The 22,561-nt window shown below is 35.5% G+C and overlaps 2 protein-coding genes across 3 annotated transcripts; one reads left to right on the plus strand and one right to left on the minus strand.

Annotated features, from left to right (window-relative positions):
- Nucleotides 1–81: 81 nt before the first annotated feature.
- On the minus strand, nt 82–1,485 carry LOC126856825 (acylphosphatase-1-like). The gene is made up of 4 exons (XM_050605717.1): nt 1,314–1,485; nt 1,207–1,223; nt 469–578; nt 82–374 (listed from the first exon to the last, which is right to left on the minus strand). The coding sequence occupies exons 1-4, from the start codon at nt 1,447–1,449 to the stop codon at nt 260–262; spliced, it is 378 nt and encodes a 125-aa protein (XP_050461674.1). The 5' UTR covers nt 1,450–1,485; the 3' UTR covers nt 82–259.
- A 587-nt stretch (nt 1,486–2,072) lies between these two features.
- Nucleotides 2,073–22,235, plus strand: LOC126856598 (cell growth regulator with RING finger domain protein 1-like). Of its 2 annotated transcripts, none has more exons than XM_050605244.1 (6): nt 2,073–2,764; nt 6,186–6,355; nt 17,150–17,321; nt 17,876–18,017; nt 18,116–18,223; nt 18,430–22,235. In XM_050605244.1, exons 1-6 carry the CDS (start codon nt 2,667–2,669, stop codon nt 18,898–18,900), a joined length of 1,161 nt encoding a protein of 386 aa, XP_050461201.1. In that variant the 5' UTR covers nt 2,073–2,666; the 3' UTR covers nt 18,901–22,235. The 2 variants fall into 2 exon arrangements, with proteins under 2 accessions (XP_050461201.1, XP_050461202.1); XM_050605245.1 differs by having other exon boundaries at nt 17,879–18,017.
- The last annotated feature ends 326 nt before the right edge of the window (nt 22,236–22,561 follow it).

Genomic DNA, 22,561 nt, shown 5'->3' on the forward strand with positions numbered 1-22,561 from the left:
CTTTGAAAGAGTGAATGATGGAAAAGAGTTGGTTTTGTCAGAAAATAGTTTAAGCTTAAAGCAAATTAATTTCTTCCTCGATGATTTTCGTCTAAAATATATTTGACAGCTGTCATTGAAGGATAAAAATTTTGTTATACATTTTATATTATATTTATTTAAATAACGATTTGATTATAAGAGCGACCACTTAAATTGTTCAAATTAATTATTAGGACATTTATATTTTTATTACAACTCTACTCGCGAGCGAGCGCTCCTATTTCCGAATTTCAAAATTCGTAAACGACGGGTGCGAGATTTCTTTCTCGTTGCGAAATTCCGCCTTGTCGATCCGCGAGTGAGGACTGCCGGTGTGACGAAGCCACTGTTTCCTAAAATAAAAGAAAAAGACGGGCGAATAAGTCAAAAGGACGAGAGAGTAGTACTTATATTTGTTCTCGCTCATTCTTATTAATGGAATCTTACATCTCTTCGACTTGAGTCTTCTTCCCCTCTAAATGACCGATGACGGTACCGTTCGAGGTGTTCATGCACCATCCTTTCAAACCCAATTCCTTACCACGTTTTTGCGTATACTGTTAGTTGCAAACATAAGTAAGATATTTATACAGAAAGTTATTTAAGAAAAGTAAAAGTGAATAAAGTTTTATTGCGAAAATGTATCGCGGGCGTACATTAAAGTATAAATTTGAGATTGATGTGATAAAAGTAATTTTTTTTTAGATGTATTATTTATATATGTTTTTAATGTATATATATATATATATATATATATATATATATATATATATATATATATATGTGATAGATTATATTGTATTTTGTATGCAAAATGTTATATATATATATATATATATATATATATATATATATAATTAGAGAAATAATTTGCTTATAAAACGCAAGGCCATTTTTTGTCATATATGTACATAAAAAATAAGATGCTTTTAATTTTAAATGAAACTTTCTGTTAGATTTCAACATTATCGACAATTGGCAAAGCGCGATGGATAATAATTTAAGTCGATAAAAACGATGTGCGTTTATATCTACGTGAAGTGAAAGGCGCGATTACACGCCGGACTTCCGATAGATGTCGCGAGCGAGAGTTGTTCTTCGGCGTAGATTTCCTCGTCGTGAATCGCGGGCGAACGCGATTAAATTGTCAAGGTCAGGATCTCTAATGTACGCCGATTTACCCACCTTCCGGAAAAAGACACCTTGAAAAAGAGCATGGTAAAATTGGTGGCACTAATAAACCGAAATGAAATAACGCGAATGACGCCGATGAGGCGAATCGTTTTGTTTACCTTGCACGATGCCGAAGACCTCGAAATCTACCGCGAGCATCCTCGACATTATCGGGTAATGTCCCGGATGTGGCGATGATTGTTCGAGAAACGACGACGAGATTAATGAGCAAAAGAGGATGGTGAATCCGATCATTCGACGTCGAAACGTTTTCCGCGGCGACTCTGTTTGATCCAGATGTCGCTGGTTCGCGATATTTAGAAATAATTGGCATTCGTTTGAAATTTGAGGTATCCTAAAATTATATTCTACTTTTGTCTTGTTTTACGAATATCTGTCTCTTCGAATCGAACAGGTCGAAATAATTAAAAGACAAAAATACTTGTCCCATATTTTTCTATTAAAAAAATTATTTTATTAGAACATTTTTTTTCAAATAATGGAAAATGATAGAAAATACCTGTCGTATCGTGAAATATTTTTGCATTTATAAGTAATTATTGTACGTAATTTATCGCGAAAATAAAAAAAAATATTGAATTTTAATAATAGTTAATAATATTAATAAGAGAAAACTAATAATATTAAAATTGAAACAATATAAGATTATTTTTCAAAGAGATAGGAATACGAAGAAATATTTAAAAAATAGATATGCATTTATATTTATAAATGTATTTATATTTTCTTATCGTCGTAAGAAAATTTTTATTTGATTTGTATTTGCGGCGACGCGAGCGCGCTCTTATGGCGACGTGGATAACGAACATCGCGAATATAGGCGCGTTAAATGGCGTGCGCGGCGACAGCGCGAAGTCAGTCTCTTCTAGTCTGTTGAACAGTACGTAACGTGTGGATCGCTCCGCTCGTACCTCTCTCTTTTTCTCATTCCGATCGCATACAGTTATTACACACATTTTTTTATCGTTCGGTCCGATACCTTCGCGATTATGTCAAAGAAGTCGACGCGTCGCCTCTCGGCCGGCAGCGTCTCGTCTATCGCGCAAATTGTATAAGTCAAGCATTGTCGTCGTTATCGTCGTCGTCGTGTGAAGTTGACGCACGACGTCGTGTGAAGTTGTCGCACGACGTCGCGCGCGCGGACGTCGATGCGGAGGAGTCGACGACGGCGCGCTCGTCAAGCGCCTCCGAGAATAACGTGGGACGACGCTAACGCGAACAAGTTGACAGTTGACAGCTGAACGCGGCGCGAAGGAAGAGGAGGAGGAGGAGGCGGCGGCGGCGGCGGCGGAGGCGGAGGCGGAAGAGAAGGACACGGTGCTCGCGTGGTGTGGCTTCGTGTCATCGTGTGCGTGTTGTGCGTGCATGTGTGCGGGCGGCGCGGACCACCCCGGTGTTGAAGAGGACGACGCGGCGGTGGACGACGACGGCGGGAATCACGCGACACGACGATGACGGCGATGTTGGTGTCCGTTGCGGAGCTGTCCAACATCTTCTCGGTGCTCGCCGTGCTGATATGTTTCTGCGGGGTCTTTCTCTTTATCATGAGGTATGTATGTGACATCTCTCTCTCTCTCTCTCTCTCTCTCTCTCTCTCTCTCTCTTTCTTTTCTAGCCTCTATTTTCTTGCGCATTCGCGCGACGTAGCTGGCCGGTATCTCGTGCACGTACGAATGACAAGAGAGATACGCGTGTCAGGTGTCAAATTTGTTCCGATCTATTTTTCCGGTGACATCGCGTCAGCGACTTGTCAACGATATCTCGTTGAGTAAGTCGCGTTGAGACACAACTCGTGCTGATTCCGCAAGACGTCGAGCGCTTATCAATCGGCGATATAGCTCATCGTAGCAACAATGGAGAGAGGTTAACGTCCGCATATTTTTCTTTTTTCTTTTTTACGATTATGTTTCTCATGATGAAGAATTCAGTCAAGGCCGGTCTCGAGACGTGATACAATTCGCGATGCAAGCGCATCTTTTAATCAATTCCATATTGATGATGTTATATTTCTAATCAATCGCGAGTCTGTTGACGAAGATATATCCCTGACTCTTGTTTTTCGCTTAATTAATCGAATAATATTATTATTTCCCGAGAAAAGGAGCAATCTCATTGTTATGAAATCACGTATTAACGTTCTTTGAATTTGGAGGAAGATTGAATGTCGAGTGCAATTAACAAATGACTCGAAAAGAAATCGCGATTTATAATCTTTTAAAAGTATCTAAATATAAATCAATCTTACAAAAGATTAGTTAAAAAATGGGCTATGCTTTTTAAAAATATTTTTGTAAATTATCATTTATTGTTTTATATCTCCGATAGATTTTCCACAAACTTGTTTTTTTTTCTTTTTTTCGGTTAATAGATACGAATCGTTCGATTAAAATGTAGATTATTGAGACGACAATTATATCTCGATATAAATTAATTAAAAATCCACGGCAGGATTGTAATGTTATTAATGTTTCTCAAAATTTCAAACGCGCTATAGATATGCATAATAGAAAAAGAAAAATACAAGTTTATTGTATAAAATGCGTGAATAGTAAACAATATTCTTTATTCTTTATTTTCTAGTCACTTTAAAAATGTCGCTTTTGAATCTCAGTTTTCATGAATGATCGCTTGACAGTCTCTCCGGCTGATCGCTCTGTCCGAACCGCGCGTTTCAATACACAAAAAAGCCTCTCTAGCCTTCCATTTTAATTATTCGACACGCTTGTACAGTAACGCGACTACAGATACGCGATCTATTTTGCGCGAAACGAGATTTTGCATTAATTTTGCTATGTTTTTTTTGAACTCCGAGAAAATTCGAAGGACGAATGTAAATAATAATCTTTGACATGAATCAGCTGAAAGCGAGGTTTCGATTCGAGAGCCGACGATTTAAGATGATCGAGATAATTTCGCGCTTCGAAACGATGACGGCGACGATGATGACGACAACGTGATGCGACAAGTGTCTCTGATTTTCTCGAATGACGAAGCCACTTTCGTGCTCGGGGGGAAGTCTCGAAAGTAGGTACAAGTCTTCTCGAAAGCTAAGTCGCACTATTTGTAAATCGTGAAACTCTTTATAATCGCGAGCAATAATTCTCCTCGTCGCGTCTCGCGCTCTCCTTCCTCTCTCGCTTTCTATCTTTCTTTCGCGATTCACATATGAGTGTTGAAAGTTGTTGAATGATAGAATCAGGATAAAGTTCCCATTTCAAACCATCTGAACATCTGTTTTTCAATCGAGAAATGTTTGACGTTTGTATCTCTTTGAAAATGCAACATTTTTTTTTATTTGATACGAGAAAAATTTCGCTTTTTTCAATACATTACAATTTGATTATATATAATATAGTTACATAACATAATTTATACAATATATGATAGAAAGAATATTGAGTAAATAGGATGCCATACCTCTAACATCGACGTGTTGCGAGATTCTATTATGAAATTTTATAGATGTTTGTGGCGCAAGTCGTAAACATTGAAAAGAAATGTCAAAAATATATGCGTGATAAATCCTGTAAATTACGAGCCAATTAAAATTGTTACTTTTTCGCGATGCAATTGAAAAATGTTTTTTTCTTTAAATTAAAGTTCAGGTACTCCTTTCACATAGGAGGTTTAGTTCACTTGGAAATTTTTGCGTTTATCATCGATTGTAATCAGAGTATTAAAGTTTGATTTATAAAAAAAGATACTTTATATATCACGTTTAAGTAACAAGCTTCAGATTCTATGAAATATTAAAAATGAGAAGATTAAAAGATTACGATTGTGAGATGTAACGCATGTTACAGGAACATTATTATTAAATTCTATACTAATTATCGCGCGCGCAAGAGAGGAATAGATATTAGCATACGTGGTTCAAACATTCAGGATGCGGACCGAGAACCTGTTTCTCTGATTGAATTTATTCTTGCTAATTAAAACGTCAGCGTCAAACGTCACGTGACTTTGGGAGGAGGCGCGTTCCGATGCGATCTCTCTCTCTCTCTCTCTCTCTCTCTCTCTCTTTCTCTCTCGCCGATTTACTTTTATCGCGCACATATATTTCTTTTGTGTCTCAAGATCGCAAGGTCACTGGCAGGGTTCCCGGCTTCGACTCGCACGTTAATCGAACCTTTCGGTCGATTTCGGTCTATATTTGATTGGGATTTTATGTATACGTGTTTTATGTATACGTTATTTAATTGAATTCGATCGCCGACGGCGACTTCGAAATTAGCGATCGACTTTCAATGACACGCACTTTCAAGACTAATTTTTTCCAATTGCTCAATTGACTTTCCGTTATCAGCAAACGGGATTTTAACCGTTCATTTTGCTCGTGATTCTCTCCTTGTTCCTTTGGTGATTTTTGGAATTTTCATCAAGCTGTTCAAAGAAACCTAAGAATCTATCTTCGCTCAAGAACGATAATATTGATTTATGATAATTATAATTTTATTTTCATTGCCATATACTCTCTTATAACTGAATAGAGACTGTCTCGATAGCGAAGAATATTAAAAAAAAAAAAATATCTGGTGGTTTTAAAGATCTTTTATTCTTTAATATTACTATCAACTTTTCTTCGTGATTTTTTTTTTTAAGTTGATTAATAAATTGCATCGCAAATACGTCTTGTTTCTCGAAACCACTTCGACCGCTTAAAACAATGCAAGGCTGATGAATCTTGAACTAAACCGCGCGCGCGAACAACTTTCCCGGTTTTATGCAAAATTCTGTCGCAATCCTTTGTCCGGCAACCCGTCACGTTCGGTCTCGAGGTTGCGCGCACAGTACTTTGGGTAACTATCGATAATACAATAATTACAAGAGCGCAAAAGACAATTAGCGTTGAAGGTTTATCTTTTATTTCTCGTCGAGCGATTGCCGGTCCATCGATGATCTCTCGGAACAGCAGCCCATCTCGATGAAAGAGTCGATTTGAAAGAAGGTCTTCTATCTTTCGTCTGCAGGAACATGATGGTGCTACGCGTTCACGGGGACGACCTGATGTTCGGCGGCGGCGGCGGTGGAGGTAACAATGTGATAACGCATTCGCCGCGCATACCGCAAATGGAGATGATGAAGGTTCACATCCCCTTCACCTTCAAGCTTCACGAGAGCTTCAAGAGCACGTACGCCGGTAAGTCTTCTCCCTCCTTACGCTTCCACCGCGTTGCCGAGCTTGATTCTCGACTGGGTCAACCCCTGATTTACAAACGTTTGCTTTTGGCACACGATGTGTCGCAAGACATCGTTGCATCTTGTAACAGATTTTATCGTCTGGCTATAAAGGTTGCATAGATCGCGAAATGCAATTCGTAGAATAAAATGTCATCGTGAATAAATCGTACGCGACAAGATGAATTAAATCCGACCTTTTGCGTTTGCGTCGATGGATCTCAAAATTATAAACAATATAGAGAAATAATTTTCAACTGTCAATGGTATGACCTTTCAGCTATATGCCACGTCATATCCTTTGCGTACATGATAGATGTTTTTTAAATGTCTTTTGATGTAAACATATTTGCCACAATTTATTATAAAATCGATTTATTATGAATCGCGATTTTCAAAGCTCTGTTGTCTTTTACAATTTTATAAAAATAGATTATAATTTTAGAAAATAGATTTTTTTATATAATTTGTGATTTATAAATGCATTGTCTATATATATATTTTTTTTTTTTTTTGGCGAATAGCTATTTACGTAGACGAGTTTTAACGCGTTACAAAGATTGCGTTTGGCAAAACTGTGCCGGGAAAATCATCAATGGCGTAAAATATATGATGAAAAGACGATATATGAAATTAGGATATAACCACCGCGATTTTTATTTCTTTCTTTCTCTCTTTCATATACTTTAAAGAATGTCTACTTCCTAAAAAAATTTAGAATTTTCAGGGATTTCTTTTTATCTAAAATAATTAAGGAATTTTTATAATTTTTTTTTAATTTATAAAATAATTTTATATATAAGTGGCTTTTATTTTTTTCATACGAGTATGAAAAACGAAAAACGAATATGATAAAAGAATTGATTTAAAAAGGTGCATCAAAAAATTCTTCAACTTTATCTAATATTTTTAACAGAAATAGTTGGAAAATCAATGAATTTTCTTCAAGATTTCTTTAAACATCCCGATTTTTTGTATTTTTTTTATTTTTAAATGAAAATTCCTTGTATTATATATCTATACTGGAAAAGAGATTACAGACATAGTGAATTTTTAAAGAATCTTGGTTTTGCACACATTAAAAGCGTTAAAATTTTTTTTATCAGCATTCTTCTCCGCATAATATTCGTTACGATGATTTTCCCCGATTTCGTCATTCGAGCAATCGCATACGATCATAATTAGGTAATAAAGTTTCTAGAAAAGGTTAGTTTGCGTAAAAAAAAAAAGAAATTGACGAAGATCGACCCAAGCAGATCTGGTAGGTCAACAGTTAATTGATCAAAAGGAGAGAGAGAGAAAGAGACTGGTCCACGTGTGCATCGAATCGACTAGCTTGTGGCGGAAAGTGGGTTATCTAGATAGGTCGTGCATAACAAGAAAAAGACGAGAGCGTCGCGTGTAATTGGCATGCCAGGTGCCAGCAGCGACGGAGGTCCACAGCTTGAATTACGAAACGTCACCTTGACCGCGTGTAGTTTGTAACGTTGGGTCACCGCGCGCGAGTCGCTTGACTTTTATCAACCATCGATCACGACATCCTTTGCCGAGAGTCTTGTCATCATCATTTTTTACTTCTCCTCTCCTCCCTTTTTTGGTGAATTTTGCGAGTTACGATATATCGAGGCTCTTAATTGATTTATTGTTGCATCAATCTTTTAATAAACATTTGATTACACTTGTGTGATAATATGCATAATCACAGAAATATTATATAATAATATATTTAATTTATATAAGCATATATTTTTACTAAATTGTATAAAATATAATCTTTTATATTATATAAAATAAATAGGAATATATATAAAGAAGAATTATCTAACATTTATCACATGATTTTTAACCGTTATTCTTTCCCTATTTATTTGATGGAAATTGCGTTATAAATTTGCATATTTTTTTCATTTCATCAATTATTGCTTTGATTTATAATTCTCACGCTTTTTCATATATTTTTGCGCGCGCGATCTTGTAAAAATATTATATAATATTTATTTCTATATATATATAAAATATTAGTCACATGCGGCGTGAACGGAAAGTTACCAAAGATTGGTCGGACCCAGAACGCGTTAAATATGATTCATGATTCCACTCGAATTTTATGTATATATCTCTTTTTTTCGTCTATTTTTATATATTAAAAAAAATTTTAAAAAACGTATAAAATTTGTAAAAGAGATTTATAAAATGATTAATATTACTGAATCGCCTGTCGTGTCATCGGAAAAGAAAATACTCGAAGCTTCCATCACGCGATCGTTCAAAAAAAAAAGAAAAGAAAAAAAATGAGACCTCAATAGAGAGGGAGAACTTTATCGCGTAACCCTCAGGGTCTTACACGGTCGCCCACGAGAACGGAATTCGAAAACATCGATCGCCCTTGATACCGAGGCGCGATGCTCGATTCTGTAAAAGACAATGTGTACGGGTGTCGAAGAAGGATGCTTCGACTACGCGGACAGATGAAACAATTTATTCCATTCTGAAGTAGACACGGTCTTCTCGAAAGATGGATATATATGACAAATCTGAGAATCGATAATTCACTGAAATTTTCGAGTACATGTTTTCTCAAGTATTGATACTGTCTCTCGAAGCGGAATCCTTCTTACATTCATTCTGAGATTTTTTTTAACTTTAAGGATCCAGTCTACTTTAACAGTATGAAAAATTGATTTTAAGAATTTGTTTTGATGAATATTACAAATGGATTTTGTTGGCGTTTACATATGTTTTTATTGATGTTTAAGCGTACGTCAGTATTTTTAAATTTTGGACATTTATCTTTTTCTTGTTCAATACAAACCTCTGCGTGCAACGTGTTAAAAAATGCAGCGTTTAATGATATGACATCCTGTTCCTTGTAATTGTCTGGAAAAGAAACTCGAGTTCAGTTTTATTCCGTAGAATATTTTTAGGGATATTGAACCTAATTTCATTAGAAAAAATTAAAAAATAACAAAGTAGTGTCATTTTCAAGAAAATAATTTAATTTTTAAATTCTTATTAGGTTATTATCCAGTATTTCAAAGTATTCTACGCGATAAAATTAAATCAACTTTTTTTATTTTAGGTAATGAGGGGAAGGGGCGTGCGGTGCATACACGAGGAGCAACACATTATTGTTGAACACGCTATGTGCAAAGGCTCGTGGTGAAAAAAAAGCTATACATCCAAAATTTAAAAATATTGACATACTGTTGAATAATCATCAATAAAAATATGTGTAAAGTTTGAAAAAGGTCTTTTTTAACATTCTTCAAAAAAATTTCTTAAAAATCATCAATTTTTTATACTATTAGAACAAACTGGGCCCATAATTCCGATTTTAACTTTAGAAAGATATTAGAAGAAAAATAATGATCCTTTTTCTCGGCAATTCTTTTTAAATATAGGGCCTTTTACTTTTTTTAAAAATTCGATATTACTTTCTAGACGACTCGGCATACCGCGAACTAAGTTTGATGTGTTGTCGTCGGTTCTCTCTGGTATGGTAAATATATATGTATGCGGATACATGTGTATGTGTATTTGCGCGTGTGTCTGTCCAACGTAACTCTGGCGGATAACCCAACGTAAGTTATATGCAGGTTGCGTAATTGCGTGCGCGTGTCGCAACTACAGGTCCCCCCGAGATCTTCTCTCTCGCACGCACGATTCAATCGCCGCTATTGCCGCCTTTCGCAATTCGTGTGATTTCGCGATCCCGGAGAGAGAATAATCGGTCCGTAAAGTATACGGGAGCTCAGTCAAATACGTCGGCATCTTGTCGCTCGAGATGTCACGAAACGTCGTCGTTTGCGAAACGCAGTCAGTCGCCGCACCGCTTAAACTTGACATTAAGGTTCACTCTTGCGAAATCGTGAGAACATCGTGGTTGGTACGCCAGCAGGAATTTGCGGAAATTAATCTCTAATTGAAAATAAATCTCGTTGTATGCATAAAAATATGTTTTTTCCCTCTTTTTTTTTCGATTGCAGGTGTGAATTAATTCGAACAAAGAAATTGCGTATCGCTACGCGGAATGACTTATTCGTGTTGAGAGAAAAGACAAATCGTGCTCTTTTCACGAGCTTATGATCATTAACAAAATCACGACAATAAATCTCGATGATGCTTAAGTTTTCATTTTTTTTTATGGCAATATTATTTTGAGGCGATAAGTGATAAAGAAATCGATATTATTATCATGGTGTTTATAATAAATGCTTTTCTCGTTGTCCTAATAATTAATTGTAAATAAATTAAAATAAAATTTAATTAATACATAATTTATATTTATAGGATTTATTATTAAATATCGCAAAATTAATATTGGAAATTAATAAAAAAATGAATGGAAAAATTAAAATGAAGCGAAAAAAATATATAACGAAATAATAAAAGGAAAATTCTTTTTTAATTTTCATATCTTTTTGTTTTGTTTAAAAATGTTAGTTATCATTCTTACAAATGAATGCATCAGAGATGATTTTTTCCTTCGTCCGTTATTGATTTCGTAATCTTCTCTTAAATCAAATGAATCAGGAAGTGTGTCAAGTGTACGATTATTTGCAACTATATTATTATAGTTCATTATATAATATATCAAGATATTACGATATTATTATATTGATATTATATTGATTATTGATGTAATAAGGATAACGGCGAATACGGATTATCTACGGATCCCTATTACACTTTGAATCCCGTCGTCGTTTTTGCGGCCAATTTTGGCAAGCTGTGAGTCACGCAAAATGAAATTGATGCGGCATTGAAATTCACGTGACCATAATTTCTCTCTTCCCGCATGAAGAAGGCTTTGCGTAACAATAGGAAAGAATAATACGTGTGTTTTAGATTGATCAGGTACGCTCGTTTCATTCTACGTTTTGTAATTGGATCGAAATGCGCGAGATAAGAAACGTGAACTCACGCAATTCTGTGTTTACTTATCGGTTCGTTGCACACGAAATTCCGAGAATCTCGGACTTTTATAAAATAAAATCAAGTTTTCGCCTAATCGAGTGTTACGTAATTATTTGGCGCAATCGGTTTTTGCGAAACGTTACCTGATTTTTTGCTTAACGATTAAAAAATGGAAATTTACGTAAGATTGATGGCAGATAAAAAGAGAACAATTCGCGGTATAAGGGAGAGGTGCAATGCGAAAACAATGGATGAATTAATATCCAAGCAAAATGTTGAGAAATGTCTGAGAGATTCTTAATTTTTTCCATCACTCTGAAAACAATTTGTTGTTCTGAGAAACGTGAAAAAAATATTACATTGAATTGTATTGTGTCTCTTCGAAATCTGAGATATAATGTATTCGATGCGAGAGCTTTCTCGATCTAATATATATTTATTTTTAAAAAATTGTGATAAAATCTCTCAGGTGACATTTCAGTATTCATTTAATGTCATTCTATCTGCAAGTTTTATTGTGCGAAGATTACACAGAGTATATAAATTTTAATTTATAAACAAGGCGAAATAAAGAAATACAAAAATGCAAAATTTTTTTCATATTGAATCTGAAACAAGAGAAATAAAGTTCTCTCATCGCGGCTAAAGAAAAAAAAGATTTGAGTAGTATTTTGTCTCCGATTCGATTGTAAAACGAAATATACATACACATATATATATATATATATATATATATATATATATATATACATACATACATACATACATAATCATTCTCATTCGCGTGATCAAAGGACGAAAAAAAATTTTCACATGTATCTCTAATTTAAACGATATCTTTGTCCTTCAAACCTGCGCGTTTCTCGTGCGCGATGGAAGTAAAAAGAAGGAGAGGAAAGTTGAAGGTATATAATAACGCTCATAAAAAACGAGTTCGAAAAATGTCGCACGCCCGAAAGATCGCGGATTACGAATGTGGGACGCACTTTCATGTTCCATGGTCGTCCAGTTCCCGCTCCCGAACTTCTATCCTTTTCTTTTTCTTTCTCTCTTTGCGTTCCTTTCTTTGATTTAATCGTATGTCACTCGCGTCTAAGTCTATGTATGTGTACATAATAATGCCATAATGATACATTATTTATTGATATCGAGAACGTAGCGTCTTATTCGTAATTCATAAGCAACACTCATAAGAAGACCAAAGCGAAAGAGAGAGAGAGAGAGAGAAAGAAAGAGAGTGAGAGTGATAATGAGAGTGCATCACAGTGATAATGAGAGAGCAGTGTTTGCAGCCAGTTACTTGGCCAAAATTGTTTAGTACATAGTATATACTAGTTTTGTCGATTTTTCCTCGCTCCTTCTCACAAATCTTCTCAGCGATCATTGTTCGATTTTGAATAAAGTCAGATTCTATTTCTCTCTCGCGAAATATATTCGAGATTTATTCTACTAATATTAACATTTCAATTTTTTGAAATACTAATATTTCAATTGCATCATTTTTTAAATTCTTGCCGTGTTCACTCTTTTTGGGCCGATCAAATCTAATCTCTCTCACAAGTAAAATCTAATTTGAATTCAAGAGATATACGATATACTGAAAATCGCTCCTAACCCAGTTTCGCAAGAAACGTAAGAAAATTTCGGTGCGTTATTACCTGACTCAGCCGCGTAAGGCTGTGTCGGTGAAAGGCTAACATAATTTCAAAACACTTGGTTCGCGCGCGATCGCATCTAGTCGACCCTTTTCCTCGAACCCCCTCTCCCGCTTCTCCCTCCCCCTCCGGAGCGGTGAGAATTCGAGTTTTGTAATTACAGCTCCGGGAGGCAGTATCGTCGAGAGGCTGCAACCACGTCGTCGAGAGATCGCATCGCGTCGAGAGACTTAATGTTGTAGGCATAGGTCAGCTCGGTTATCGAATCCCATAATCCCATTATGTAATCGCGGCCGGTTACAGCAGCCGGCAAAGCCGGCTTTTGTGTCCCTCCGATCGGTTAGAACTCGCGAACCAGACCGTCCACGTCGGGTCGGGTCGCGGTCGGGGTAGAATGGAATTTTAGCATCGCTTTTATTTCACGAGCAAATTAAAATGCAGGGAGTGGCGGAAAATATTGAAATATCAATGGAAGGAAAACAAAATCGGCTGAATAATGTTTTTCTCTCGTTTTTCAAAGCTTTTTTTCTCTTGAAAAAAGAATGACAGTCCACGTATATTGAATTGCAAAAGTATTTATATGGATTAATATTCTTTTAGGAAGAATGGCATGAAATTTTAATTGATAGGATTATATATATATATATATATATATATATATATATATATATATATATATACCGGATTTTTTATTATTTCTGGATATACGTTTTTGCTATGACACTTTTATTTGCTGCTAGTATGATCGAGAAACTATTTCCTTGATTCACAAAATAATCCCAGGTCGTAAACAACAATTTTACAACAATCTGTCTGATCAGAGAAAACGTGCGAATTTGCACGTACGCACCTCATATGATAATAGATTGGCATACGAGAGATCGTTATGGGCAGCCATTCTCGATCAGTCGATCATCAGACCTGTCGACGACCGGCTCGCCCACTTTTGTAACTCCTTCTTTTCCTCTTCCGTCTCATTCTCGAGAAGCACGTTGTATACCATTAGCGAATTTATAATGATAATTGATGAGTTATAATGATATAATGTGGTCTAATAACGAGTCAAGTTGGATAAACAAAAAAGAAAAAAATTATAATGTACGTCTCTAAATCGGATTTGTAATATTTTAATCAAGAATTTTTTATCAAGAAAAAAAAATTGTGCGAATATGGTTGTGCAAATCGATAAATAATTAAAGTCATTAAGGCATTAGATTAAATAGCATCGCGAACATGAGGTAAAAGATTTAAATATACGACGGGTGAAGAGAGAATGGAGCGACTTGTGATAGCTATATATGCATATATATATATATATATGTTGATTTAGAAGAATCTAGATGAAAGAGACGATAGATGAAGGAATAATTCTTCATTTCATAAAAGATCCATTTCAGGAGAAAAAGTAGAAGTTTAGAATAGAGAATATAAAAAAGTAGCGTATAGAATTATTTTTATTATTTTTATTATGCGGTAAATCATTCTCTTAAAACGACGAATAGAATGATATCGATATCGAAAGAAATACTGTTTTGATATAATTGCAAAATATAATATAAAGATGATAAAGAATACAGATTGTGGATTAGCTTTTGTCAATTATCGAGAATAGACGAGAGAGAGAGAGAGAGAGAGAGAGAGAACGAAATACTTTTCGTACATCTTTCGACATCTCAACAAATGTCAATTTCCATAAGTTCTTTTTGCGAAATTAGAAACTGTACGAGTGTGCTTTAAACGCCGCGTCTCCCTCGAGACCTGTTCAAGTATCCTTGGGGAATGCAAATATTACCGATGGAGGGAAGAGAGAAGAATAATGTGTATATACATATATAAAAAAAAAAAAAAACGTGGTGTGCCGCAGCCGGTTTCTCGCGATCGCAAATCGGGAACGATCCTTCTCGATTTAAGGATACGAAATGAGGCGAAGTAGAGAGGTTCCTCTCGCGGAAAGGCTGGATTTGGCACGACGCGAAAATCCGGCGCGCCGTTCGTGATCTCGAGAGAATTCTCTCGAACGAAAGTGAAAGCTACGACGATCGGCTCGCGGGACTCGAGTCGAACTCGCAACCTAGACTCCGATTCATTCTTGGTTGCCAATCGTACTTAGAAGGGGACGATTCCTCTCGTTCGAGGACAACAATGTAATTGTTTCCGGCGTTTTTGTCATTGTTATTCTTTTTCTCTCTCTTTCTCGTGAAAATTGGATAAGGAAATCACGATAGGAGCGAAGAGTGACGCGATTTGGGGACCCCCTTGGTTCCCTTGGACATCTCTCGAAACGGGACCATGACGATGATGACGGGGAAGAGAGGAGCATGAGAGGAAAAAAAAAAAAGTCGAAAGCGCGATTCTTACGCAATAATTTTTAGTAACCAGTCGTGAAATAACAGCCGCGTAACGTCGTCTCTATCTCGCCTCTCTAACTCTTTCGAGTCCGAGATGTTCGAGCAATAAGGACGAGATGCCCGGCGACGGAACGTCGTTGAAAAATGTCCGCGTCTTATCTGTCATTTACGTAGATACGCCTATCGATTAAAGACCGGTCATTTCTCGTTTTACCTCGTTTTTTTCTTTTTTTCCTTCAAAAAAATAAATACACTTTAACAGCGAATATTTACAGAAATAAATAAATGTCAATAAACGACATAGTCTCATCTACAATAATTAATGGAGATATATTATAATTTAAGATTTTTTTAAATCAACGGTTACATGCGATTATCTTTGAACGGGATCCGCTAAACTCTATTAAAGTTCACACTCTCGTTAATAAGGAATGCCTTATTGCAACCAAGTGTGATAGAGCTCGCGTAAAAATTATTAATATTAATTAAACAATCGGCGGGGGAGAAAAGACTGTAACATTATCCTTGTATGTGATCGATGATGATGCGTTCTCCGGCGAACTGAAAGGAGGAGCACTGACGTCGTGCAGGTGGATGGTTGAATTATACGGAGCGTTGCAAAACACGAGGCGTTTGCGCAATTAAGCGGCGAACACGCGTCTCGGAGCGCCTCTCGACTCTTTCTCTCTCTTTCTCTCTCTTCTCGAAGGTAAGCGTGTCAAGAGAGAGAGAGAGAGAGAAATAGAGGGAGAGAGAGAGAAAAGAAACACGCCGTAACAAAAATTCGTAGTCTCAATAGTAATACCGGTCTCGCGCGCGCACCACACATATACACACACACACACACACACACACACACACACACACACACACACACACACACACACACACACATCTCATATATTTCGCGCGATTGCGTCATGTTACATGCCGTTACAGCTGGATCGAATTGTGTTGCCGTGTGCGTAATCAGTACGTAATCAGAAGCGATCGAATTAATAATCCGCATAATAATTACGAATTCCAATTAGCCACTTCATTGATCCTCTTCTCTCGAACGACAATCATTAATGAAATATAAGAAAAAATTAATGAACATATATATGTATATGTGTATATACATGTATACATATATATACACATACAGTATATACTTCTTTAATAACGTATATATATATATATATATATATATATATAGAACATATATATACATATGTATATATAATATTATTTTTATAAAAATATGATTTAAGAACGGGGGGGAAACTCTGATACATTTTTTACTTATGACGATTGTATATTTGCAGCGATAATTTGAAAGCATCATGTCTTATATTTATATTATTACTCATTATAATAATCTTAACATTTAAATGTTTATTAATCAAGTCTGTAAATAGTTTCAATCGAGTCCCTTGTCTTTATTCATGATCGCGATCGATAAACCTGTTAAAAAAAGTGTTGTCGACAAAGGATCTTTTCTCTTTTTTTTTATAGTTTTTTGCTAACACGAGTGTTGACATTGTGACGCGGGATACTTTTTTCTTTAACACAGTCCAACACAAGACAAACAACAATGAGAGATAACAAATAAAATTATTCGCTTCTTTTGCATTCGATTCAGTTTTAGTTCTATATTTAAACTCAGAGTTTATATTTCAACATTCTTTTTTTTTCATACATGGTCTTTTCATTTAATTATTCAATTCTAATTTATATTTACATTTTACAATCTTATAGGTAGTTTTTATCGTCTATAGTATTTTTGAACGGCAGGAATCTCTTTCGCTATACATTGCATTGTATTGTTAACGGGAGGAAATCTGTCTGTTCCAGAAGTGGAGTGCGAGGTGTCCAGCCAAGTGGAGTACTCGTTGCAGGCGATCTGGGGCGTCAGCATCCGGGAGCTGCATCTAGCGCTCTGGAAGCCCTGGAACACGTTGCGGGACGCATCCCTGAACGGAACCCTTCTACAGGGCCATGCGCAATATCTTACGGCGCCGCAAACGTATCCTTCCACAATTTCGAATTAACGTTAAATTATCTTCTCCCCCCTCCGTTTCCCCTTATCATTTGGACGATGATTCCCGCAAATTGAGATATGGCCGAAAAATATGGTCTTGAACAAATTAATCAATATGAAAAGACTCGTGTGTCCTTCCTTGATGCATGACGTCAGAAGCGAGAAATCGTACGATTTTTTTTCTTGCATCGAAATAAATCAATCTTTTTTAGCACGTTCGATTATACATATAGCACAGCTCGACAAGATATACCGAAGTATCCTGTTTTTCGATTCGCGGCCACATAAGTACTGATCTCTCGACCTGAGAGATCCATCTTCGTTAGAATTTCCGGCTTTTCTTAATCACATAAATCGAAAGAAAATAATTCGCGCTATTACTTTCTGTTTCCAGGAAATCATGATGCAATACGGTAGTAATGAGGATATCTGAAGAGAATTGATTGTGATCCTAATTTTTTTCGATCCCTTTCCTAAATGATGGATTCGCTTATTTATATTTACATCTTTCTTTCGCCGTTCCTTGACCGAGATTATAGTAGACAGCCGCATGGGGAGGAAACGCTAAGATTATCGCTTCCAGCGCCGGAATTGGAGCTCGGTACTCCGCCACGGCTCTGTTACCCATTGGTGATCTTTCTCACTCGGAGAGACAATCGAGATCCACATCCTGATGAAACTGTAAACAATTTTATTATCATCACATGACCTTATGTTCTTATAAAGAGAAGAAAAAAAAACTTTTCGACTTCATTATTTTCCGCTGATCTTTGTTTAAGGTGGCACTGGTGAACGTCGTTCACATCAAGGACAGCGTGTGCACGCTACCGACTTCGATCTTAGCGCAGTACTTGAAGCAAGCGAACGGCCAGCTGTCTTGCTTAAAGGTGAGTAGAGATAATCCCTCCATATATTTCAACTTTGAAGATTATACAAGTCCCAATCGGCTGCCATAGATATCGGATCAGAGTATGGAGTTACCTGAAATTTTTAAATATCTTGCATGAAAAATAAAAGTTAAGAACACAGCCTGAAGGGGCAGTCTCTTTCGATCATTAATACGCCACGTCGCAATTGGCGTGATTTTCCACAGCAACTCTATCTAGCCACGGGTAACTCGAGCAACTACGATGAGAGCGATGCGATGTCATCGGCAGGCCTAGGTTCGCCGGCTCTCGCGCTTGCCGAACCGTGCAACAACAACAACAACGGCACCAACGCCCGCGGCGCCTTGGTGTCGTCCGGCCAGGGCGATCAGGAGAACGGTTCTCTTTGGAATACCGCGGGCGAACAGCTATGTGTCGTCTGCCAGTACTTTCCGCTGTCGCGCGCCCTGTTACCCTGTCGACATACCTGCATCTGCGCCTCGTGCTTCGGCAAGCTCGACCGATGCCCGATGTGTCGCAGCCCGATCAAGAGCTACTTCTGCATACGCAGCGAGGAATACATGCCACCAGAGAAAGAGATCAATCCCTGCAAGCAGCGCCAGCCGAGCCACGGACCCACCCATTGGCTTCATGATTGGAACGACCGGCTCACTGATTTCCTCGGCTTCGCTCGATAGAGGATCGCTCTATCTACAAGGTCGCTTATATCTTGTATACCCAGTGTCAGAATGGTTAAGAAAGTATTTGTTTGATATAGATAATTTCTACAGGTTTTTTTTTCTTTTTCATTCCTAAATTCAAGATGTAGATAAGTCTCTCTCATTGATCGGTAAAATGTTAAATACGTTCTGGATGCATTTTATGTAGAGGAATGGAAAAGAGTATTATTAAATTTCTATCTTCTTTTCCAAATTAAATTATAGAGGTTAAAAATATTTCAAGATATACAAAAATAAAATAAATAATAAATCTATTTTCTCCTGAGAACATAAAAACAAAATCGCAATTTTTTAACTTTGTTCAATTTTTAAACATTAAAGATTCCATTTCATTTTAAATTTTTATCTGTTTGACTCGAAGAAGTTATATTTCATTTAACAAAGAATTTTAATAGCTGTTGTTATTCAGAATTTTAATATTGAGATACATTTGTGTAGAAGTTATCTATAAAACAGGAAATATTAACCATATTGACCCGTGGCTGTAGTATGATTCATCGTTCGATTCTAAATAAGGTGCGGAAGTTCATGAGAATTTATACATATGCACGCAAGGAAGACACTAAAGTGATTAGATTGTCTATTTGCCATTGTACGGCATTACAAATAGTTTTCATGCATACCGAGTATCAGCGAATCATCGGACGCTTTTTCAATCGCAGCTTTTTCGGTCACTTTAGAAACGAATATTTTTTCATGTTCTTTTTTATTAGAAAAATGAGAATAGTCTTCACCGTACCAATTTTTAATGTTATATATCTGAAATTAACAAATATTAAAATTTTATTAAAATGTTTATATTTGGAATTATTTAAAAATATTACAGTTTTATATCAAAGATTTTTTTTCTAAAGAATCCATTTTGTGTAAATCATCTTCAATCATCGACTATTTAAAAATTGAATACAAGCGCTCTATCTGTTTTAAAAAGTTCTTTTAAATTATGTGAATCTAAAATCATTAAAAAAAATAGTTCTTTGTCGATAATTAATAACGCAAATATTAAATGTTTTATTTCTTTTATCGAAATATAGATTATAGATCCAGTTTCGGCACACCCTATATATAAATATAATGTATCCCCTTCACGTATTGTATGTATATATCGCGTCATCGGACCGAGTGACCCGGCCAAATCTCAGATTATTCAATCGGTTAACCATGAAAAACGAACTTTCACATCTATTTAAAAGGTAGACATGTATGATTCAGTTAGATTGTTCTCGCGTATTAAGCTAGACATTTCCGCGGATTAAACGCAAGTGATTGCACTTCTATCACGAAACTTAGGTACTCATGTAATATAATTAACAATTAAAAATTTAATGTTTATAAATTATTAATAAGTTACGCAATGTGTTAAATCGACAAAAAGCAGTTTCAAACTTTTCTTATCAACATCGAGAATTTGCGAACATAATGTTTGATCCGGAAATGTTTAACTGTACATGTGAAGATAAGAGTGATGCCGAGTATATTTATTTTACGCTTGGGAAAACTATTCGAAGAAAAATTTGAGGAGTTGTCAAAATATCGAAAGAAATGTGACATCATAAATTTTCGTCGAATACGGTATCGGCCTAATAAGAACCAGGCACAAAAAATTGCCTTTAACATAGTTTAATTATACGGATATAATTTGCTTTGGTCACATTTCGCATTTGGGCAAATAAAATCGTTTGTTTCGATCTCCAAGTCTCTCATCGATTTCACATTTAGAATGTGATTTACCAAGCAATGAAATCATTTTAATAGACAAATATTGCGAAAAGATCTTCATATGAATATGTAAGAAATACAGACGACAGAGAGCTAAAAAAAATAAGAAATGCAGTTGTCAAACAGATTGATTGGAGAAGTTCAGATTGTATTTGTATAGTTAAACTTTTTCAGAGACAATTTTTTTTTGCGCCGTTTTCTACGCCTGGCTCTTAATATTTTCGATACTGCATTTGATTTATATTTTATTATTAGAGCCATATCTCATCTTTATAAATTTTCAGTTTCTTAAAATGAGCAAAATTTTTTTTAATATAATAGAAAAAATTAGAATCAGTATCTTAATGTACATAAAAAAATTGTTAAAAATCATCTCGAGATAGAGATCGATTTATGCTTGATTGAAAATAATTCTAGTTTTATATTAGAATTTTATTTTTTCGAAACATGTTCAAAAATTATAGTCGCTTGGCTTTACGACGTGGAATAATGCTTTTCTCAAAATTCACAATGAATGAAATGATGAAAGCACATTAAGATTATGGTATATTATTCAACTTTATTATTTCTATAGATCTCGAAATAGATGATTAAATTTTAGAAATGTATTTTATTTATCTTGAGGATTTAAAAAAAAATCATTTTCCGAGTTATACATTTTTTTTTCATTGCGATAGATTTTTTTGCGTGGCATTGTCGTAGCCAAATTTTGAACACGACTTAAGCTACAATTGAACAATACCTATTCTTGTACTGATTGTGAGAAAAGACATGCTTGAGTAATACCGTAGACACTGAATACTGTCGGGAAAAAATTTCGAGAATGCAATTGTATTCTCCTAAATGTCTGTGTATATATTACTCAACGTAACCGGAAAAATTTTTACTATGTGACGTTTTATATTTGTAAGTATGTTTAGATGTAAATATACGCGCGCACACACACTATGCTAAGTGACGAATCTACGTATTCGCCATTAGATTACTCGATTATTTGGATTTATATACGATTAATATGTACGTGTAAGTTTACCTATCTAGTGTAACGCTCGCTCTCGCGAGAAGTATTTCCTTTGAAAAAAAATCCACCCGCACGTATAATTAAAGTATTATAAAAGCCCATTTTCGCAAATTCCACGAATTAAATGGTATATGAATGGCGAGTTTCGTTAGTTAATAAAATGCAAGACAGAGTATTTGATTGAGAGAAGGTGAGAGATATTAATTCGCTACATTAAGAGATCATCATTTTAACATTTAATGCTGTAAATAGACAGACTGTGATAATTCTAACAATGTTTGCGCGAATGTGTCCCGTGAACGGAGAGCTATGAGAAGAAAAAGGGACCGTTTGGGATAATCTTTCCTCCGGGAAAGAGAGGCCATAGTGATCTATGCAGGTTGATCGAAGAATATTGAGAGAGTGTGAAGGCCTTTGCAGTCAATTTATCGTAAAAGAAATTTAATATATCGAGTTTTAAGCAATGAAAAACGCGAATTTCGAACCGTTCGAACCGGCTCGAAGCGTACTTGTATATAATTTATTTAAATAAAGTGTATTAGCTGGCATTTTATATACCTCTCACCTTCATCCTTTCATTATTCTTTATTGCGGACAACTTTTTAGACGTTTTTATAATTAAACTGTGACTGAAACAACTTTATGAGTGATTTCTAATGATAAATTTTTGTATAAATCGAAAATAATGATTATTCTTATTAGAACAATATAATGCAAACTTTTTGGCTATAATTAAGTTGATTTTTCCTTTATAAAAATTCAATTTTCAACATTTGTAGGTTTCGAGTTATAAGGGAAAAAAGAACTTTCGAAAATTAAGCCCTACTTAATCTAAATTTAATTTAATAATTTCTTAATTTTTGAAAAATGATAAGTTAT

The sequence above is a fragment of the Cataglyphis hispanica genome, chromosome 19 (genome assembly GCF_021464435.1).
Source record: "Cataglyphis hispanica isolate Lineage 1 chromosome 19, ULB_Chis1_1.0, whole genome shotgun sequence".
Classification (NCBI taxonomy): Eukaryota; Metazoa; Arthropoda; class Insecta; order Hymenoptera; family Formicidae; genus Cataglyphis; species Cataglyphis hispanica.

Coding starts and splice junctions, on each gene's coding strand:
- LOC126856825 (XM_050605717.1), bottom strand. CDS start 1,449: ATGATCGGATTCACCATCCTCTTTTGCTCATTAATCTCGTCGTCGTTT. Junction 375..468: donor AAGACTCAAGTCGAAGAGAT/GTAAGATTCCAT, acceptor CTTTTATTTTAG/GAAACAGTGGCTTCGTCACA.
- LOC126856598 (XM_050605244.1), top strand. CDS start 2,667: ATGACGGCGATGTTGGTGTCCGTTGCGGAGCTGTCCAACATCTTCTCG. Junction 17,322..17,875: donor TATCTTACGGCGCCGCAAAC/GTATCCTTCCAC, acceptor CCGAGATTATAG/TAGACAGCCGCATGGGGAGG. Junction 18,018..18,115: donor ATCCACATCCTGATGAAACT/GTAAACAATTTT, acceptor TCTTTGTTTAAG/GTGGCACTGGTGAACGTCGT.